This window comes from Gouania willdenowi, chromosome 9 (assembly GCF_900634775.1).
Source record: "Gouania willdenowi chromosome 9, fGouWil2.1, whole genome shotgun sequence".
In the NCBI taxonomy this organism is placed as follows: domain Eukaryota; kingdom Metazoa; phylum Chordata; class Actinopteri; order Blenniiformes; family Gobiesocidae; genus Gouania; species Gouania willdenowi.
Window position 1 is genome coordinate 16905970 of NC_041052.1, and position 21263 is coordinate 16927232.

General features: G+C 38.9%; 2 protein-coding genes across 12 annotated transcripts in view; both read left to right on the forward strand.

Annotated features, from left to right (window-relative positions):
- cux2b (cut-like homeobox 2b) overlaps positions 1-7900 on the forward strand; it is a 168742-nt gene extending 160842 nt beyond the window's left edge. For both annotated transcript variants that reach the window (XM_028458282.1, XM_028458283.1), the window contains 6 exons: positions 89-888; positions 2094-2271; positions 2929-3210; positions 4618-4806; positions 4891-5167; positions 6070-7900. In XM_028458282.1, the coding sequence (XP_028314083.1) occupies positions 89-888; positions 2094-2271; positions 2929-3210; positions 4618-4806; positions 4891-5167; positions 6070-6685 (2342 nt within the window). In that variant the 3' untranslated portion in view covers positions 6686-7900. The remainder of the gene's footprint in view (positions 1-88; positions 889-2093; positions 2272-2928; positions 3211-4617; positions 4807-4890; positions 5168-6069) is intronic.
- Positions 7901-13551: 5651 nt separating this feature from the next.
- mtmr3 (myotubularin related protein 3) overlaps positions 13552-21263 on the forward strand; it is a 36201-nt gene continuing 28489 nt past the window's right edge. For all 10 annotated transcript variants that reach the window (XR_003674780.1, XR_003674782.1, XR_003674783.1 and 7 more), the window contains exons 1-3: positions 13552-13751; positions 20213-20281; positions 21064-21119. Coding sequence is in view for 6 of the 10 variants with exons in the window: in XM_028457079.1 (XP_028312880.1) it covers positions 21117-21119 (3 nt within the window). In the remaining 4 variants the exon portion in view is untranslated. The remainder of the gene's footprint in view (positions 13752-20212; positions 20282-21063; positions 21120-21263) is intronic.

Sequence of the window (21263 nt, forward strand, 5' to 3'; positions counted from 1 at the left end):
ACAGGTGAACATAAACAGCAAAGTAAACGTAAAAAGTGAAGCTGATGGACATCCTAAATCCTGAACTCTGTGCTCTCTGTCTGATCAGGAGATGGAAAGTCGTCTCTGAGCAGCTCGTCGGGCCACAGCAGCAACGGCGGTGGCAGCGCCTCTGATGACACCATAAAGAACATCCTGGAACAGGCGAGAAGGGAGATGGAGGCGCAGCAGCAGGCGCTGATGGAGATGGAGGCGTGCGGCCGGGGTTTGTCTGTTAGTTCAGTGCAGGTGGAACGCCTCGGGCCGCCCGAGCGCTCCAGAGGCCTTGCCCTACCCCTCTCCATCAAACAGGAGGAGGGCTATGTGACGGTGTGCACGGCTGACACCCTCCGCAGCCCGCAAACACCCCTCAGCGTTCTCTCACCTGCCGCCTTCGTCCAGAACATTATCCGCAAGGTCAAGTCTGAGATCGGTGAGGTGGGAACTTACTTCGATCAGCACTGGTCTCAGGAACGAGGCTCTATGGGGCTTGGCCTGACCTCTGTGTCCCCATCCCTGTCCTCATCGTCCTCCGGGCCCCCTGCCCCGCCCCGACCCTGGACCCGCCTGGAGAATGGTGAATGCTTGCCCAACAGTGAAGAGGCGTCGGCAGCGGAAGACGAGCCTGGTCGGATTTTGGAGGTGAAGGTGGAGTCGGACACCTCAGTGAGCGGAGAGTCTCCTGGACCAGGGCGTCTTTCCTACTACCCGGCGTACGTCCCCCGGGCCCTGAAGCCCACCGTACCGCCGCTGACGCCGGAGCAGTATGAGATGTACATGTACAGGGAGGTCGACACCCTGGAGCTGACTCGGCAGGTGAAGGAGAAGCTGGCAAAGAACGGCATCTGTCAGAGGATCTTTGGAGAAAAGGTCAGACATCCCTAACAATGAACTTCCACAACAAACAATGAAAAGTTGATCACAGTTATTGTACAAACTACAACCAAATCATCCATTAAGGTACATTTGACATGTAGCATTTTAACTGGAAACATGAGAACTACAACAAATATTTTTGCTTAAGCTATTAGGTCAAATTATCTGCTTGAATTGTCATATCTGACCAACAAAGAAAGGAAGATATGTTGTCAATAACAAATGTAAGTTACAGTGCCTCCTTAAAGAAAGTATTTCCTGAAAATTCTTGGGTTGACTACAAGAGTTTTTGGTCACATAAAACAAAAATGTTTAGCCAATTGTAATAGTTGTAATAGCAGTGTGTCATCAATAAATTCACACACTGCTATTTGTTTAGTAGAATGTTGTGTTGGAAGACACCATGCTTTTCTAGGAAATGCCTTTTAGCATCTTCATTCCCACTTTGATGAGGTCTGAACACTGAGTCTGAAACTCACTGATCACATGCAGTCACAGTGCAGTGTTGCCCTCTAGTGGCCAGTTAATGAATGTGCAATCAGAATTATCTTTATTTTTTTCAAGAATCACATTTCATAAGTGTCTTCTATGTTTTTCTGTGTTTTTAATTTCTTCTATATTTTGCATGCACTTCCTCCAAAGAAGATTAAGTTAATAATCAGTTTGCATATAAAGAGACAGTTTCATGTGTTCGTGTCTTCTCAATAGTTCAATAAGAAACAGTCCTCTGCATTTAACTAAAACCACAGGTTTGGCGAGAGTCCCTTCACATAGTAAAAAGGCAAGTTTTGAATTTATGAATTAAAGCCATAACAACCGTGATTGTAGCACCTTTAGCTGTGATTAGTTATCTCACTTTTAGTCTTACCTGAGATAAAAACAGGCTGAAGATGTTTAGTAAAAAAAAAAAAACCAACAGAAACAATCTGATCTCACTCCATTTTTCATCCATTTTTCCTCTGACTATTTGCAAAAAATTGCAGTTTAAGAAACAAATTGGGTCAGAGCAAAACAATTTACAACCAGGAACTAAGGTATCTGGACCTGAACTATATAGTGATAATAACTGTCACTTTCAAAATGTATTTTTTCAAGCTGAATTGGATGCTGCGGTGTGCTGGTTTTGGTCTGCAGGCCTTTATTCTGGCACGCCCGCTCTGAAGGATTGGTGTGAGATGAGTGTTACTGTTGTTTTTCAGGTGTTGGGTCTTTCTCAGGGCAGTGTGAGCGACATGCTGTCCCGACCCAAACCATGGAGCAAACTGACCCAAAAGGGTCGTGAACCTTTTATCCGTATGCAGCTGTGGCTACTCGACCAGCTTGGACAGAGTCTCAGTCAGCACCACAACCAGACCCAGAACCAGGGGACCGCCCAAGGTAAGGAGTCGGACACACATCATTGACACATTCATGCATACACACTGTGTTAAAAACCACAGACACACACACACACACATATATATATATATATATATATATATATATATATATATATATATATATAAAATAGCATATAATAATCATAATATATAAAACACATTTCAGATGACAGTCGATCTGTTGCTGTCAAAAACAGTCACAAAATAAAAGGTTAATGAGCTTTAAAACTCTTTATTGTAACTTAACAGCAGTGCATTTCCTCTCGGTTTTAGCAAACCTGTTGGTATAATCAGCGAAGCTGTTAGAAAACCTGTTCACGAGGTGAACCATGACACCAGTAACTGTAGCTTGTTCGACCAATCCAATCAAAGTTCAATGCTTTCCTGAAAAACATAAGATACAGAAGAAGGATGAGGGGACACTATGGAGCATCTCAGAATGTCATTTTAATAACCAACCAGTCACAAGATAACAAGTTTACTAGTTCAAATGCAAGATTTATAACTATAACTTAGATTACTGCTCAATGCAAATTAAAGTTCAGCATTTTCCCGGTTTAAAAGCTACAGGGGGAGGATGAGGGGACACATTTGGACTATTTCAGGATGTCTAAAGGTCGTAAATATGACAGTAGCTCCTAATGACTATCTGCAGATAAAAGCCCAACGACGACCCAGTCCTCGCCCTCGCCTCCTCCCAGCCCTGCAGAGAGTCACCCCAGTCCTCTGGTGGAGAACGTGACTCTGTCCTTAGAGAGCAGCAAAGAGAACCAGCAGCCAGAGAACCTGGGCTTGGCTCTGCCCGCGCCGAGCCTCATGGCTGTGCATCAACCCACCAATCCGCTGGGGATCCAGGAGCTGGTGGCCCTGTCTGCGGAGCTGGACACCTACGCCATCACCAAGAAGGTCAAAGAGGTGCTGACGGACAACAACCTGGGTGAGTGTGTGTGCCGCAGAGCAGGCAGGAGGAACTGAAGCTTCCTGAGCCGTCCTATTACAACAGGTTCAGGGTTTGAATGTGATCGAGACAATGAAATGTACAAAATGTGGCCATCTGGCATACTGGGAATCGTCCCGGTGGGCCGTCAACCCGAAGTGGGCCGCTCCGGTCTGCTATGTTTTTTTGTTTGTTTTTTTAGAAAGTGTCTAGAAAGGGGTTGTTCGTATGGTTTCCGTACGAACAACCCTCAGTGCTATTGGTACGTTTACCGAAGTACACGTAGGTAGCGTCTTAGGGTTAGATTTAGGGTTAGTTAGGTTATAACCCTGTATCGCAACAATTTTTAGGGTTAGGGTTAGACCTATCACGTGATCTAAACTGGCCAATGAGGGGTGCTGCGTACGAATAGAATGTTGGTATATTAATACGGCAACCGTACGGATAGCCACTGCCTTTTTTTACGAGCAAGTGGAGGTAGACATGGTAACAGGTGGCCAAAAATGGTCCAAAAGTGGCAAAAACGTGGCAAGAAAAGAGTGAAAAATGACTACAATGGGCCAAAAGCAGTCAAGAGTTGCCAAAAAATTGGCAAACAAAGAGGAACCAGGTGGTATGTAATGACAAATGGTAGCTTTAATGAGCAACATGTGGCAAACGATTGTGAACAAGGGCAAAAATGTGGAACAAAAAGAGGCAAATTGTCAGGAAAAAATTAAATGTGGTAATTATTGAGCAAAAGTGAGCTTATTTGGATGAAAAGTGGCCACAAAATTAAAGACAGCACAAAAATTGGATAAAAGTGTCAAAATGAAGGTGCAAAAATGGACACATTTTCAAAAGGTAGCTAAAATCATTTCTTAAAATGCCAGAACTTTGCTTCTGCAACTTTTTACAGATTTGACCATAAATTTATTTTCAGCTGAGTTAGTTTACTTGAGATTCCTATGAAAGAGAAGGAAGCATGTAGTTACTATTATGTAAGTTATCATTAGATGTTACAAAGTGTTCACAAAACAAGGATATGGAATGTAAAAAAATACCTCCTGTAAGACTGAGTAACAAACACAGGATCCTTCTAAGAAGATAGCAGACATGGGAGCTGAGTGATCATAATGGAACAGTCTGTGTCAAACTAACCATGACACACAGGAACACAGAAATATTATAGCTTCTTTATGCTCAAATCCTAGTGTAACTAAATATGGATTGACAGTGTCAATAGATAGGGCACTTGTCTGTCATATACTGCATTGTTGGGCTGTGTTTCATTCTCCTCCCTGTGTTTTTAAATAATATCATTCATTTTAAAAGAGATGACAAAGAATACCGTACTTTTTACAACTTCTGGAAACCTGAGAACAGAGGTGTGTGTGTGTGTGTGTGTGTCCGTGTTCGCGTCCACAGGCCAGCGACTGTTTGGGGAGACCATATTGGGTCTAACTCAGGGCTCGGTGTCCGACCTGCTCTCCAGGCCCAAACCCTGGCACAAGCTCAGTCTGAAGGGAAGGGAGCCCTTTGTGCGCATGCAGCTTTGGCTCAACGACCCTCACAATGTGGACAAGCTGAGGGCCATGAAGAAGATTGAGAAGAAAGGTAATGGTTTTATCCAATCTAGAATAATCACCAGGCACATGGTGGACAGTTTTAACCACTTCATCATTGTTTGTGTTCCTGCAGCCTACCTGAAGAGGCGGTACGGCCTGCTGAGCACCGGCTCTGACAGTGACTCTCCCGGCACTCGTTCGGACTGTGTGAGTCCATCTCTGGCCTCCCTGGACGTTTGTCCCTACAGCCAGGTGAAGAAGCCCCGGGTGGTGCTGGGAGCCCAGGAGAAGGAGGCCCTGAGGAGAGCCTACCTGCTGGAGCCCTACCCATCCCAGAACACCATTGAGGTGCTGGCCTCGCAGCTCCACCTTCGGACCAACACCGTCATCAACTGGTTCCACAACTACAGGCCAGTAAACACTATCAATGTAACGTAGCAGTAGGATGTTGTTAGCACACTTAGCACAGACAGTGTTAGAACGCGATACAAAGAACATAGGAATTAACTAACAAACCCTTTAACGTCAAATGTTTTTGATGAATGATTAACCCTCCTGTTATCCTTAGGGTCAATTTGACCTCATTTAATGTTTATCTTTCAAAAAATCCATATTTTGTGACTTTTCCTAATTTGATGGGTACAGGTGATTATTATTAAGCATAAATTTATCGTGTTTTTTCAATGTGCTGAACATATATTGCATGTGTTGGTGTTCCTCTGGGTCAATTTAACCCCAAGCTGTTTTAGCTATGTAAAACGTGTCTGTCTGTGTGTGACCCATGTGTGACCTTACATCAGGGGGGGATTGATGTTGGAAAGACCAACATCACTCAATATGGTTCATTGTGTGAGAGTCATGAATGTGCACCTCAAGTTAGGAAATATATGGAGGAAAGATTTTTAAGATACACTAACTCTAAAACTGAAAGTTTGACCTGATGGTGGCGCTGCAGAAAAGGTCATATTATCACCACGACCAATAGGACTCATAGGTCATGTGGTCAATAATATTGTAATTAAATTTGAGAATATTTGGATTACTATTCAAGATAAATTAATGCTCATTTAAAAATTTGGCTCTGATGGTGGCGCTAGATAACAGGTCAAGGTTTCATTATCAAGGGGTTTTTTGCCTGACACAAAAACTTGGTCAACATTTTTCTGAAAACGATTTTCTGGAGGTAAATATCCCTGGAGTCAGATTGACCCCAAGAGTAAAATGTGTTAATAATATTTGAGGAGAATAGGAGGGTTAATAAATTGCTTTCAATTCTATAGATTTCTAACAAAAATGTATGTTTTGATAGCAGGTCCAGGATGCGGAGAGAGGTTCTGATGGAGGGTCAGCAGGACAATGAGACAGATGCTGAGAACCACAGCTACTCCCCATCCACCACACGAAGCCCCGCCTCCGATGGCGAAGAGAGGAGACTCTCGGCTCACCTTCACCTAAACGTCAAACAGGAAGACGAGGCAGAGCTCCGAGTTCAGGGATGTCCCGCTGCTTCCTCGCTGAAGAGCGAGCCCGAGGACTCCAGGGAGCTCGAGGAGGGGCTTCACCCAGGCCCCGCCCCCTCTGATGTCCCGCAGAGGGCGAACCACTCCGAGGAGTCTGGGAAGGCCTCCGTGGATCCGGTCAGCTTCAAAGCATCGTCGGAACCGAGCCGCGGCAGCCTGGAGGTTTCTCTCAACTCGCCTTCAGCCGCCTCGTCCCCCGGCCTGGTGGTCTCTGTGTCCCCCGTCCCCTCGTCCTCCGCTCCCATCTCGCCGTCACTGCCCAACCCTCCATCCACCAGCTACGAACACAGCCCCAAGGCCAGCAGGAGTTCTCAGAGACGCAACGAGAAAATGGCCAACCTCAGTAACATCATCCACAGGCTGGAGCGAGCCGCCAACCGGGACGAGAGCATGGAGTGGGAGTTTTAAAAAGTCCCACATTTCCTCCACAAGAACCTTAGAGCTATTTATAAAAAGGTGTATTTGTCCTTTCTTTCCTTTTGATAATGATAATGTCTTTGAACTGTACGCGGCGGCACTAGCTGTCCTTTTACCGATTGAACTCCAAGACTTTTGCAGCTACGGTGTCATTAAATGCACACTGAATTCCTGTCCATTGCCACTGGGTGAGATTAAAAAAGACCCCGTGTCTTAAGCCATTAAAAGCACTGTAACTATTACAAAAGAGAGAGACACTGACCAAATTTGCTACCTTTTGAATAGCAATTTTTCAGATTTTTGTCCGTAAGACGGGACAGTTTAGGTCGAGTAACGAGAGACCTGTTACTGACCGAGGGATAGTCCTTTAAGACTCTAAATAATCCACATCCTGTGTGTAATTAGTTTCTCGGTGATATGTTTTGAACTCTTTGTAACTCACGCGTGTAAAAATGTGGTTGTACATGTTGTAGAGTCGTCTGCAATAGCCTTTCTCTAAACCTGATGTAGCATGGATCTCACTTTGACCCTCTGTAGTTAGTCACCTGTGATGATACCCCGTGAAAAACGCCAGAAAAAAAAAAAAGATGAAAACGCTGCAAAAAAGTAGAAAAAAGGAAACTAGTGGAGTATTTAAAGTGTTCTTTTGCTATTTTGTAACAACCCTGCAGGTTTACAGCGTAGGGCCGCCGGTGCTTGGGCACAGTTTACAGGATTTCTTTACCTCTTCGGCTCTCGTACACGGAACAGATCACTGGCTTTACCTCAGATTATGTTCAAGCACATCATGAAACGATCGGACATCTCCCCCCTCCTACGTGATGCTTCTAAAACGTCTCCTCTGGGATGTTCTCGTCTTTTATTGCTTTAAAAAGTGACTTCTGGTTTGATTTCATTTAAATGCGTTGATTTCAGATCTGAAGTTGATTTTTTTTTCGATCAAGATCCACGGACAAAAGTATTCAGACAAAGGCCCGTCAACCAATTCAAATACACATCCTTTATTATGGAGTGAGTTCTTCTACCAGAAGAGTGTTCATTTAGTAGAGCGATTATGCATTAACATTTCCCACAAAACTGGAAGCATCACATTGTTCAAAATGTCTTGGCATGCTGAAACATTGAAATTGACCTTATTAGAAGATAAGGAACCAAAATCCTGCCAAATACTTTTGTCCATGTATTGTCTGTTAAAGTCTCTAAATGTGGTCCGCATCACATTGATATTACAGTTAATCTTTCATTTAGCTGGTAATGGCAAGGCAAATGCAAGATAATGTAGGTTTTAATCAAGAACACCAATAGAAAACTTTTTTCCTTAATTAACCATTGGTGTAGTTTAATATCAATGTTTTTTTTTCTTTCTTTCTTAGCTTTACTTTCAAGTCTCAACATTGAATATATTGTCATATTTCCATTTGTTTGCTAATGATTACTTTATAAAGTCCAGGAAACATTCAAAATCTGGATAGAATCACTTGTATTACAAATTTAATATTCAAAAACTTGATTTGACATAATTTGTTTTGTTTTTTTTCTCACATTTTTTTTGCCAATCAAAACAACTCCTGGATTTACTTTTAAAAGCAATAAAAGAATCAGACATCAGCAGGTGATCGATGCTACAGAAGAGCTGACTTTAGAAGGTGATTCATGATGTTCACCTCACAGCGAACATCTGATGACGTGTCTGAAAGAGTGTTTTAGGGAATATCTGCAGTTTGAATCACTGCTGGGCTGAAATGCCGTCATTCATTTAATCTCTAAAACATGCTGTAATCCCAGAAAACCATATTATCTTTGTGATTTGTGTCCGTAGACGTTTCTTTGTCATGCTTGCGAGATGTTCTTTATGTATTTTTGCCTCTCTTTTATACTCAGAACAGTTACCTAGATATCCAATACCTCGTGTATGAAGTACTTACAGCACTTAGACTTCCAGAAGCATTCAGATATCAACCTTATCCTAACCTTAGTGTTGGCGAGTCCTTGCCTTTCTCCTGTATCGTTAAAGTTGGTAGTGAACACTTGCACATGGCTACATAGTTCAGAGGACTCGGATTGTATTATGTAGAAATATATATTACACGGTTACCTAAAAAAAAAAAAAAAAAAAAGTGACGCTATCGTGCATTCTTGGAACAAAAATGTGCTGATTATATTGAAATATGAGAGTGTACAGATTTAATAAACCAAACCCATCCAAGCCGGTTCTGGTCTGGCAGGCTTGCCCACGTTTTTCGACCTTCTCTCAGGGTAGTCTTGCTTTTTAAAGCTTTATTCAAACAGTTGTTTTCATAAAGTGGTGCTGGCTATGATCACAACGTGTAGAGCAGAGGTTCTCAACTCGTGGGTCGGGACCCATAGTTAGGTCACAAACCTGTTTTGGCATTTCATCTGGCGAGAAAAAAGAGAAAAAGATCTTTTGCTTTAGTTTCAAAGGGGATTTATTCATGTTGCAGAGCATCGTTGCTTCACAATAGTGCGAGGGTGTCTTGCACAGCGAAATTGCCAGTGTTGTTTAACTTTGACACTTAAATGTAACATATTCAATGAAATTTATTGAAACATAGAATTTTTAACACTGACGGTGTTAAATCTTAATGTCGCCCGACACTTTATAGTGTTATATGTACACTACCCTACCTCCAATGTCAATTAACTTAATTTATATATCACCAAATACAACCTACTTGTATAAAACTTTTAAAGAAATCTTCATTAACACTTTTCAGTGTTAATTTAAACTTGTGTTAGTGTCAAGTAATTGAAAGCCTGCTCATTGGTGTCAAAGTTTTAACACTGAGTTTTGTTATTACCCTCGGTGTGACTAATATTGTTTTTTACAGCCGATTGTACACTACACCCGTTTCATTGCTAATAAAATGATGGTGTGGCGTTTCAATGATTTACACAATTTTCTCCTCACTATCTATACCACTCAAGTTACACTAGTGTGGATGTTAAACATTTGTAACACCATTAGGTGTTAAAATAATCAGTGTTCATTCATTTAAAATTATTCTAGCAATTTAAAGAAAGAGTCAAAACTTAAATTCAACACAGGTGTTTCAAAATTTGCCCAAACTAACACTTTATAGAGGCGATCGCACTCTAGTAGGTATAAGTGTCTTTTTAACTAACGCTAGTCAGAGTTAATTGACTCTAGAGTCAGAGCCGATGAATTAAAGGCGTAGGCAGTTTAACACCGGGATTGTAACACGTACAGTATGTTTGTTTTATTGACCATAGATTTACACCAACACTGTCAAATTTTACTCCCTAAGGTTTCACACTGAATTTATTGGCTGTTAAAATAACACTGGATTCTGTGTTTTAACACTAGAATATTAACACTGGGGATTTTGCTGTGCAATTGTTTGTTCAATCATGGTAATTATAGGTTGTTTACCTGAGAAGTAACCAGAAGAAAAGCTAAATCACTTCCTTTTTTTCTTTTTTGGTTGATATTTTGGATTTTAAAATAATAAATTATGTTTTGATGTCCCTTTTGGTTTTTGATAAAAAGGACAGTGAGAATGAGAGAATGATTTCCTTCCTTATCCACAAATTGATAAAATATTACTGTAACCTCATGTGGCTCTCTTGTTATTTCTATTATTTAAAATTGAATCTGCAGCACCTTTTTTTTTCAGAATTCAAACATTTTCTTAGATTAAGGTCCTGGTTTGATCTTGAATGATGTTTTGTGTTCCCGGTGCCGGAGCAGCTGAGGCCCTCTACTGTACAGGATAACTCTGTTGTACTAAAATGAGATGATGAGGTGGATTTCGTGTGGTTTTTCTAACCCTTCACTGCAGCAGGAACCAGGACGAGGTGGACGGCTGGATTGTTGCTTTTACAGATTCCAGACTTTCCTCCTTAAATCCAACTTTATGTTGTGTCCAATGGAACCACAGAAGATAACGTTCTCCACGTTCTAGCGCCGCCATAACAAACTGTATGATTACAAATTAAACAGCATTGTTGTTCATGGAGATGCTGACACAAGACTGGAAAAGGAAATGTATTTATACCCATAACCTTTTCATGTACAGCTCATCTCATTGTTTTTGCATGCTTATGCCATCCTGGTCACATGACATGTAGAAAGACTGTTTTTGTGTTCTTGTTCTTGCATAAAAAACAGCACTTAAAGGGATACCTTAAATGCTGAATGCGTCATCCACTTACAAAGGTTCTCCGATCAGGGTTTTAATTGCTAGTTATATATTAATGATCACATTAAATTAAAAAGTAGGCTTTTTAAGTTTGTCATGAGTCACAATTTCTCATTGAATTAAACCAACAAAAGGCCTGCTTGAATTCAAATTGACTTTAAAGACTATCACACAAACAAATACTGTTTGAAGTCAGTGTGCCCTTATTTTTCTCAGCATTTAACAAAAAACCCAGGCAGTAAAGTGACCCAGTGATACCTCTGCATGTGTACCTGTGACTGACTTTGGATAGAGTGAACATTCATGTCATGTCTGTAAAAAGTTGTACACAATGCTTCTTCCAGACCCTGCAAACTGTAACTCAGAGATGTCAGACATGTTAGTTCAAGGGCAACAAGACGCAATTTGATCTGAATAAGTGGGAAAAACAGAAAATTACAGAATTTGACACAAAATATTAATTTTAAAAAAGATAGCAATTACATCATTACGATGTCTGAGTCTGGACTTTCACGTGTAAAAAAAAAAACATGTATATAATTCACTTTTAAAAGCATAAGTGTATCACACATAGTTACAGATATCAGTATCTCCAGGACCTCAACTTCAAAATCCTTGAAATTGCAACCAAATTTCTCAACATTCTTGTAATTTGCTGGAAATTTTGTGCGGTTATTTGTGAGAAAGTGCAAGGTTTTTAAAAGGGAAAACATTATTATTATTATTTTAATGTAAATGAGTTTAGAAATGAGTGAAATCATGCAATGATTGACAAAAGAAATGCAAGCCTGTGCATACATCAGGGAAATTGATTGAATTTTTGAGATTTGGAGGCTCTAAATATCTATAACTAAATTATATGGGGATTTGAATCATGATTCAAGTTCTCAAAATCCTCTTGCAGGCCAAATTGGAATGCAGTAACATTTGTGCTAGTGTGTGTAATTTGAGGAACATTTTCCACACGCAAAGTCAAATCTCCAGATGTGATCGACTGTTTTTACTTTGATCAGCCAATCATGATCAGTTCCTGATTGATCGGAGCAGCCGTATTCATGAGAAGCCTCCCAACGGCCTTGCAGACATGATTTCCAGGCTTAAATCAGGATTGCTTTGTGCCATATCATCCCCATGCTTTTTCCTCATGGAGGAATGGATTGATTTAAACATGTGCAGGGATTTCTTTAAGAAAAGCAAAGCTTCACTTTTACATTTTGACATTTGTCACGAACAATGAAGGGTTTAGCAAAAATGTTCAGAGTTTAAAAAATGGTATTATTTGTGACTCTGAATTAAGAAAATATGTATGTTGAAGGATGTTTAAGGACGGACGAAGGGATGCCAATAAAACTGCATATGTAAGCCATCAGTCAATACATGGTTGTTTAAGAGCCTGTTGTGTCGTGTCTTTATTAATGAGGGATGACATCAGAATGCACTATGAACTAATGTTGACCACCTGCCAAACATTGTGTAGGCCCCTCATTAGCATTGGCATAAACATGGAGTCTGGTCTCCTATCTTAATAAAATCCATCACAGCACATTAAATGGGAGCTCTACAGGTTATTTATTTAGCTCGCCTTTATTGTTGTCATGTACGGTTACATACATGAAATTTGTTCTCATATTCTCACATTTATCATATCCCTGAGGAGCAGTGAGCTGCCCCATATTTCACCCCCCAGTAATGGCCCAAGTGGGATTCGAACCGATAACAAACCTGCTTCCTTAACCACTAGACCACCACTGCCCTCTCTGTATAATGTATGATAAAAAAATAATCTGGTCACCTGTTGTGGGTGATTTAATAAGACTGATGTCAACAGGTGCAGAAATTGTGCAGATTGCCTAAATCTGAAGGTTATGGTGTCCAACATGGAGAATGTGGGGAGTGGAGTGGCTGCATGCACACAATGAAATATTGGAAGCATCAGTGGAAGGAAGAGGATAAACATATTATTGAATCAAAGCAAGTAAATGTGATTCCAAGCAGGAGAAACACCATGTGGATGACTGTCTGTGAGAAAGGCAATGCTTTGACAAGAACAACAGCAGCTGATAAAGTCAAAAAGAAATGGACAGATCGAAGAACAAAAAGAAAAATACATAAGAAATGTTTACATTTTCCTTGATTTATTCATTCCAGAAACAATAAAGCACCACAACATAATTACAATAACATTATTGCACTATACCCTTACATGTACTGCACCACATCATAACATTACAGCACTGAAACAGCATTACCATAACACAAAACCTTAAAATGCCACCATTTTTGTAGCACTACAGCATTAGGCTTTAAAATTACAGTTATGATGCTGTAATATGATAATATGTTATATACTCATCTCCTCAATACTTTTGATTTTTATCTATGGACCAATCGTGTGTCTGAAATAAAGTCATATATATATATATATATATATATATATATATATATATATATATATATATATATATATATATAGTGGTATTCTAATGTTACGGAGCTGTAATGTTATAGTAATGTTGCGTTACTGTAATGTTATTGTTCTGTGATGTTATAATGCTGTAATATGGCTGTGTAAAGCGTTACTCTACTGTTATGATGCTGTAATGTTATGTAACGTCTTGTGTTTACATGATGGCACCGCGTGGCGAGCCCCGCCCCCTCACCGCTGACTGTCACCGTGACGTGCTGACGTCACCCAGCGTAAGGCCGCGGTGCAGGAGCAGGATTCGCGGCGATGGCGACGACGGCTGTGATCGGGTAAAGCTGCCGTCGACTCGGTTATGTCTACCGTCTGTTCGGCTCTTGGTTTGCTGCTCGGTGACCAGAGAGGCCTCGGCTGACTGCCCGGCTGCAAAGCTTGTCCAGGCGGCTTCAAACGGGTGAGTACTCCGGTGTGTTGACAGAGGCCTCCGCCCTCCATCTCACAACAACAAAACACGTTAGCTGTGCGGCTAATGCTCGCTAACCAGCTTACTTTAACGACAGAACGAGCCGAGACTGCATCAAAACACGGCGGGTTTTAGTCCTAATAAACTTTCGCCTGACTTCATCAGATTCGTGCCTTTACTTTCCAGTTAGCACCTTGTTAGCACGCCAACAGCTTCACTAATACTATCCTAAAGCGCACAGCGTCACTTACTGCAATAACACGTATTTTCATGCTGTTGTGTCAGCCGCTTGTAGCGTTTTCACATCGCAATAGCGATAAGACTGTTTATATCATTAAAACATTGGAAACAACTGTATTAGAGGGCGTACCCTCACAGATATTCAAAGTGAGGGGCGCGGCCGTCAACAGTCCAAACGCTTTGTGCTTATGTATGAAGTAAGTAGTAATTATTGAGTAGTAACACAGGTGTGTCAAACCTGGCCCACGAGAGCACCCACCTCAGCTATTGGTAAGTAAAAAAATGACTAAACATTTACTTTGTAAATACCTTCACATGAAAAAAATGTGAAACTAGAACACAACGTCAGAATTTAATTATTTTAAAATTTGATATATATATATAATTATTTTATTTTTTGTTTTTTTTAACTTTGCTGTATGTGAAACCTGAGCTAAAATACATTATTTTTTTTCACTAGATTTAAAAACTCAAATTAATCTGAATTGTGTTGTTATTGCTGCAGCCACATTAAAGTTTTCCAGTTCATAGCAATGTGGAAAGTTGCATGGGTGTCTTCATTTAGCAGGGAAAAGGCAATAAAAGGGGGTTAAATTAACAAAGTGTCTATTCATACGGAAACGTATCAGTAGATCCCTTGACTGTTGACATGAAAACATATGTTTTCCGGACCTTTTCTACATAAATGTAATGTGCCTGTGTTTTCACTGTGGTCTAAGCGCCTGACTCCAGACGTCTCCTTTCTGTTGCTGTGGGTTCAAATCCCACATAAATATGTCATAAATATTTTTTCATTTTAGCATATTTAGCACAGCAAATTCCACCTTTAAAAATACATATACTAAAAATATAAACATTTTAGGGTTTATGGTTATGGATAGGGTTAGGGCTAAAATAAAAGGGTTAGCAGGGTAGCTAAAGACAAAAATTAGCTGAAATAAGACTGATGGAACTTTAAGTCACATGGTGCACTTATCACGTCACCTAAACTGGCCAATGAGGGACGCTGCGTATGATTAGACTGGCAGTCTATGGATATATTTCCGTATGAATAGCCACGGCCTAAATTAATGATGGATCTAAATGGGATGTTTTTGTGGCATTTTAAAGAATACATTTCTAACTGTTTCTAAGTAAACATACAATCTTTAAAAGACTGCTTTTGTAACATTTTTAACCTATATTTAAATAAATTTAGAGATTTTTTTTTTCATTGGCCAATATGGAATCAAACCGAGCCCTGAACTAAAATAACAAAATAAAAGTCGCCCACACTGATCAGAGTTCTATTATTTTACATGTCTGATGTATTTGAACCAGAATGTGAAAGTCTAAAGTTATTCTGCAAGGAGCGCTAAATGATCAATGCTGATCAGAAAAAGATTAGTGATAAAATAAAACTGATCTGGTATATTTGGAGGTCCATAACTGATTTTACAAGAATGAAAATATTTTAGGAAATGAGAAATGTTTTTGTGAAGCTTCAAAATGACAAACTTGCGTAATAAAACAAAGTGCATTAGTTGATAATGGTTGCCTCCTTTTAAAAAGACAAGGCACATATTTTTATTAATTTAAGTTTTTACGCAGAAATTAGTTGACACACTAAGGTCTCACAAACTTCTGCTCTGTCATTTCTTACCAATGGAAAAAAAAGAAACATATCAGCCGTGTGCTGGGACATTATACAATAAAATGCCTATACTGAAAAACAATATCGCGTTTATAAAAACATCAATGGAAAAGAATCAATGAAAGAATGACTGATCGGGAAATGATTGTATTGCATTTGATGTATTCTTAAATTAAATTAGAACATTCTTATATATACAGTATATAATATTTGATCTCCTTATTTATGATTGTAGATTTGGGGTGTTTGTCATTTTTTCTTATTTAAAAAAAAAAGTTATGTGAGTCAACGAGCACCAAATTAGCTGAATGAGCCCTTTTTTTTCCAGCAACCAATCACAGGCTTTTTACATTTATGTTAGAATAGTCACATCTACCAATTAGGGCTGGGCGATATGGACCAACATTCATCTCAATATATTTCCTCAAAAATGTCCTATAAAGGACAGAAAGTGTGAGTGAGTTCTTTAGTGTGGCATGTTTAGGGGAAGGTCTGGGTTAGGAGTAGGACACACTCAGCAATTAATCTAACTGTGCTTTTAACACTGCTCCAGGAAGTAGCTAAAGCAGTGACTCTGAAAACAACTATTTTGATACAGAATAAGCTATAAAATAGAAATATCGATATAGGGGATATTGTAATTTTCCATATTGCCAAAATAGAAAACTATATATTTTGAATCTCGATATCTCGAATCTTGATAATTTTTTACCTTTTTTTTAAACATTTGGTAAACAGTGTTAGAAAAGTTGAGAATAGTTCAGTGAGAATTGGTGCTCCGTGACAGATTAAAAAGCAGAATTACATATTTATTAAGGGATGGGCCTTAAAAACCCTGATCAGAGCTGTCTTTGGTAGTTTTTTTTTAACCAGTAGTGCATTAAACCTTGACAGTAGATATTAGGGATTTCCAGATACAACTTTTTCACTTCCGATATGATACCGATAATGCAGCTTTGCGTATCGGCCGATACCGATCCAATACAATATGAGCACAGATCCCTCATACTTTCATTACTTATTTTGTAGTGTGGAATGTTAGAAAAGGCTTGATCAAGTGATGTTACTCAAACAGAGAACAATAGTCAGCAACAGTAGGTTAAATGGTTGGATTGTGAACCAGAGTCACCTATGGATAGAAGTGCTGGAGCGAAACATTTTATCGGAGAGCTTATATTGATGTTTTTAGTTGCAGTCCGATAAAATTCAATATTCGTTTTCTGGCTGATATCGGACTGATATCCAATATCAATATCGGATCGGGACACCTCTAGTAAATATACGTATACAGTAAACACTAGAAACAACAACAATAAAATATACATTAAGTATTTTTTTCTCCTTATTCATGACTCATTTATTTTCTCTGTAACTATTTGTTACTATCATAATTCACTTGGGTACAGTTAGTTGTTGCTGAAAAGTCTAAAAGTGAAGTTTAAGATGGTTTGATAATAAACCAGCAGGCGTGTTTACATGAGCTCATCCTCTTTTTACATTTTTTTTTAATTAACAGTTATCACTGAACATCATGCTGGTGTTCTCTGCCTCCAATATTTGTTCTCTTCTTCTTTTTTTATTTTTTATTTTTTTAAGTTTTTAAACTCTCCTGCAATCCCCGTTGTTCCCATGTTCATGGGATGGGAGTAACGTTAAAGCTCTAAATGCTTTAACTCTAAAGTGCATGAACTCTGTGGGTCGAGGTAAACACAGCCATGTGTCAGTAGATAGGCTTTATCAGGCAGCTGCAGCACTAAAAGCTGGACTCCTCACTCCAGAAGGCGTGTCTTCTTCTCTTTCTTAAGTCATCTTATACCAGGAGTGTCAGATACCACACTCAGCTAAAATGGTCCAGACATCAATGTCCCCCTTTTTCTTCATTATTTCAGTGTAATTAAGTAATAACTTCCTGAAAGTGTTTCTTTATTTAACTTTTGCCAAAGTTATGAAGAATGACATTTCTAAACTGTCTTACAATTTGGACAACATTTAATCACAGGTATTTGAAACTTAACTAAAGTGGGAGCTGTTGATGAATATGGTTAGGGGACGGGACTCGGATAAGCAACCTGCTTCTCTCGTCTCTTTTTTCGGTATGTACAAAAAAAAAAAAAAAAGAGAAAAAGAAAACTTCTGTGAATGCAACCATGTTGGAAATAAACTGAATAAATAAATAAATAAATAATTTATCTTGTAAAATAGAATACATTAAATACAGTACTTTAGGTCGGATGAGCTTGGTGCAGCAACAGCATTTTTCCCGACACCTTCTGTTTAGACTTAAAGATAATTTAAAAGGGCCGTTTGTGGCATTTTTTTACTATCACAAATTTGAGCTTTTGTCAGAAATTAAGGGGCTTTTTTGGAAAGATACAAAGAAAAATTAAGTTTATAAATTTTTAACCATTAAGAAAATCTCAGATAAATCTTTATACACTATCTTTGGCAAATTATACATTTTGAAATTCCTCCTGTTTTGTTGCCCAGTTAAGATCGAACTGGCTTGTATTTGTCTCTTGAAGTAAAATGACCTTCACGTTCCTGTTATATGAAGTCTACAGCATTTTCCTTTGCTCATTTGTATCATAATTATCAGCTTAACATCTACTTGTGCAGTTCAATATATGACAAAAAAAAAAAACCTCACCAACACCGATCAGAAGAAGAGTGTTTAAATGAAATCCAAGGGCTATGTAATGAAGTACAATAGTTGTTCAGCAAGGATTGTTTGGTTTCGTATTACATCCGTTACTCTTATTAAAACAGTGTGTGTGCCCCAGGGGACAGAAATAGGAACACCAGTTATTTTCTTACATCATTGCACACAATTTTTAAAAACAGAACAGTGTTGATGAGAAGACGCAAAGTGTCAGAGGGTTCTTCAGGAGGAGGAGCTACTAATATAAAGCATCAGCTACAGACATTAGGAACTCAACTATGGGATGATTTACCTCATGGAAAATGTTTATTGCTTTTACCTTCCTTAGGGCTGAATGAACGCAGAGATAGGACGGATTGGAGTTTTACATGCTTTTCTTAAACGTGTGTCTGTGATCAGCTCTGAGCTGCTCACCCACTGACCTTCTTAGATCAGCTTTCAGTGGCAGACCTTTACACTATAAGCAGTAGTCCTGTTTACAGCAGGAGTCCAGTGAGTGGCGCATGTTAAATAGAGCTGTACACAGCTTTTACTGTGACATGATCAAAGGTCAGTGAAGGATTGGTGTTACCTGAAAAACTTCAGCCACAACAGATAGTATTTTAAATAACCAGAGAACTACACGCGGACATGTTTGTATTTTTAGTTATGAAACTGTTCTTGTTGCATAATAGTTACATTAATAGTTTCTGTGCATGCATCATATAGATGCATTATTAAACTATTCATATCTGTAAATTAATACATTTGTACACATTTTCTTTAAACTTTGAAATATTTCTGCAATTTTAAGTGTAAAAAATGTCTTAAAAACAGGAACAATTTTTAAAAATGTTAGTTGTCTCATTGATTGATAATTATAGAAATGTTCACATTGCTTATTTTTGCAAAACATTTTAGAAAGGTAACCTTTTTTTTTTACATTGAGTAATACAAGTTTAAATCATCTTTTGTAAAATATTTGTAGTAAAAAAAAAAATCCTTTATTTAACCAGGTAAATCATTGAGAACAAGTTCTCATTTGCACTGACGACCTGGAAGCAATATGGGTTAAGGGACTTGCTCACAGTCCCACAGTGATGGCTCACAGGGGATTCGAATCAATGACCCTCCAGTTACAATTCCACTTCCTTATTATATTTATTGTGCTGTATGATAGGGCTGAACAATTAATTGCATTTGCAACATTATTCAATATAAAATGCGATTTTCTAATCACAAAGGCTGCGTTTTTTAAAATTTTGATTTTTTTCTTGTCCTGTCTTGTACTGTCCTGTTAAGTTCAGAGTGTTTAAGAAGTGCAGTCCACATGTTTACATGTTTCATGAAACGTGAAGTTAGTTAGATATGTTGAAGAGGTAAAGCCACAGATTTGTTTGTTTTATTGTTGTAATCTGTGCTTTAAAATTTATATTTTATATTTATGTAAAGTAAATCATTCAATTACATAGTTTCAAACGTGGATAAAAAGAAGAAACTATTGTTTGATAGTTAAAGGGAGGCGCTAAATGAGTAGGTGGTGATAGTGGATTATTAAACTGAAGTTGTTTTGTTAAAGTGTTTGTGGCCTCTAGTCTGAGCTTATCAAAGTGTGACACCCTTCCACTGGTGCACCCGTTGGTTCAGTATGTGAACAATAAGCCGTTCGTCCACATGACTGAACCCGACTGCGGATGCTTCGCTTTGACAACCCGCCGGCTTTGTGTCCCCGTTTTCCAGCACTGGGATCGTTGTGTCTGCTCACACACTTTGCACTGTGACCAGTGTGACCAGTGCATCTGTATTTGCTGAGGAATCAAAAGAGCATCTGTGGCTCACGTGTCCCCATGAAGACGTTTGCTGTTTTTCTTTATGACAAAGAACTGGTTCAGGGAAGACATTCCCTCATTATTTGGTGTCTTTTTTTTTTGTTCTCCACAGATTTCCATGTCTTAACTTGTGAACGTTTCCAAACAGCATCGACAGGGTTTCATTTCTTCGTTTGTTGTGGTAAGTTTGTCAACTATACTCACAATAGGAGTAAATCACTTTCATCTCCATTAAGATCACCAGATTACAGAAACTTGCATTTATAGTCAAGGTCGAGTTTCTTCCTTACACTTACTATTGAACTGATTTGACGTCAAAAAATTCAATATGACTTTATAAATAAATGCTTACAGTACCTCAACTATAACTGTCTTCTCATGAGCTGAGCCTTCTGCCCTAAACATTACAGCTGTGCATGTTAAAGAGCTATTAACTTTATGCTTTTAAAGGTTTTTTAGGAAATTAATATTTGTATGCAATTTAAAAAGCAATGATTTCCCAATTAAGATGAACACGGCGACGTCACAATTGGCAATATCGAGAAGGATTCGTACAATAAATAATTTCAGTCTGTTTTTAAGAACCAACCCCAAAAAATTAGCTTTGTAAATTAGTTTAAAGTGTCCCGATACCACTTTTTCCAGAATGTGTACGATCCATGTACTCAATGATACGAGTTCTGTATGTATATATGCAAATACAAGTGCTGTGACTCATGGTTGTATTGCTTTTGTCTTTATTTAGAACAAACATGTATTTACAAAGCTGCTTACATTGCTTTTTCACAACCAAACTGTCTCAAATTTCTTAAATCCAGGACTTGATCAACAGTTTTTGGAGAAGTACTAAAGAGTACTACAAAGACATACCTTAATTACCCAGATAGTCAGAATGTTGGGGCTGGAGTTTAAATGAATCAGCTATTGAAGTGCTAACACTTGATTTGACTGTTTAATCTGCAGACTGACCTGCTCGAGGTTCCTCACTGGGCGACCCACACGCCTTCACAGGGGCCATGGTAATGTAATCACACGCACACGCACACACACACACACACACACACACACACACACACACACACACACACACACACACACACACACACACACAACTGTGCATTGATTTATGTGCTGTAATCAGCTGTTTACCAGGAAACAGTCAG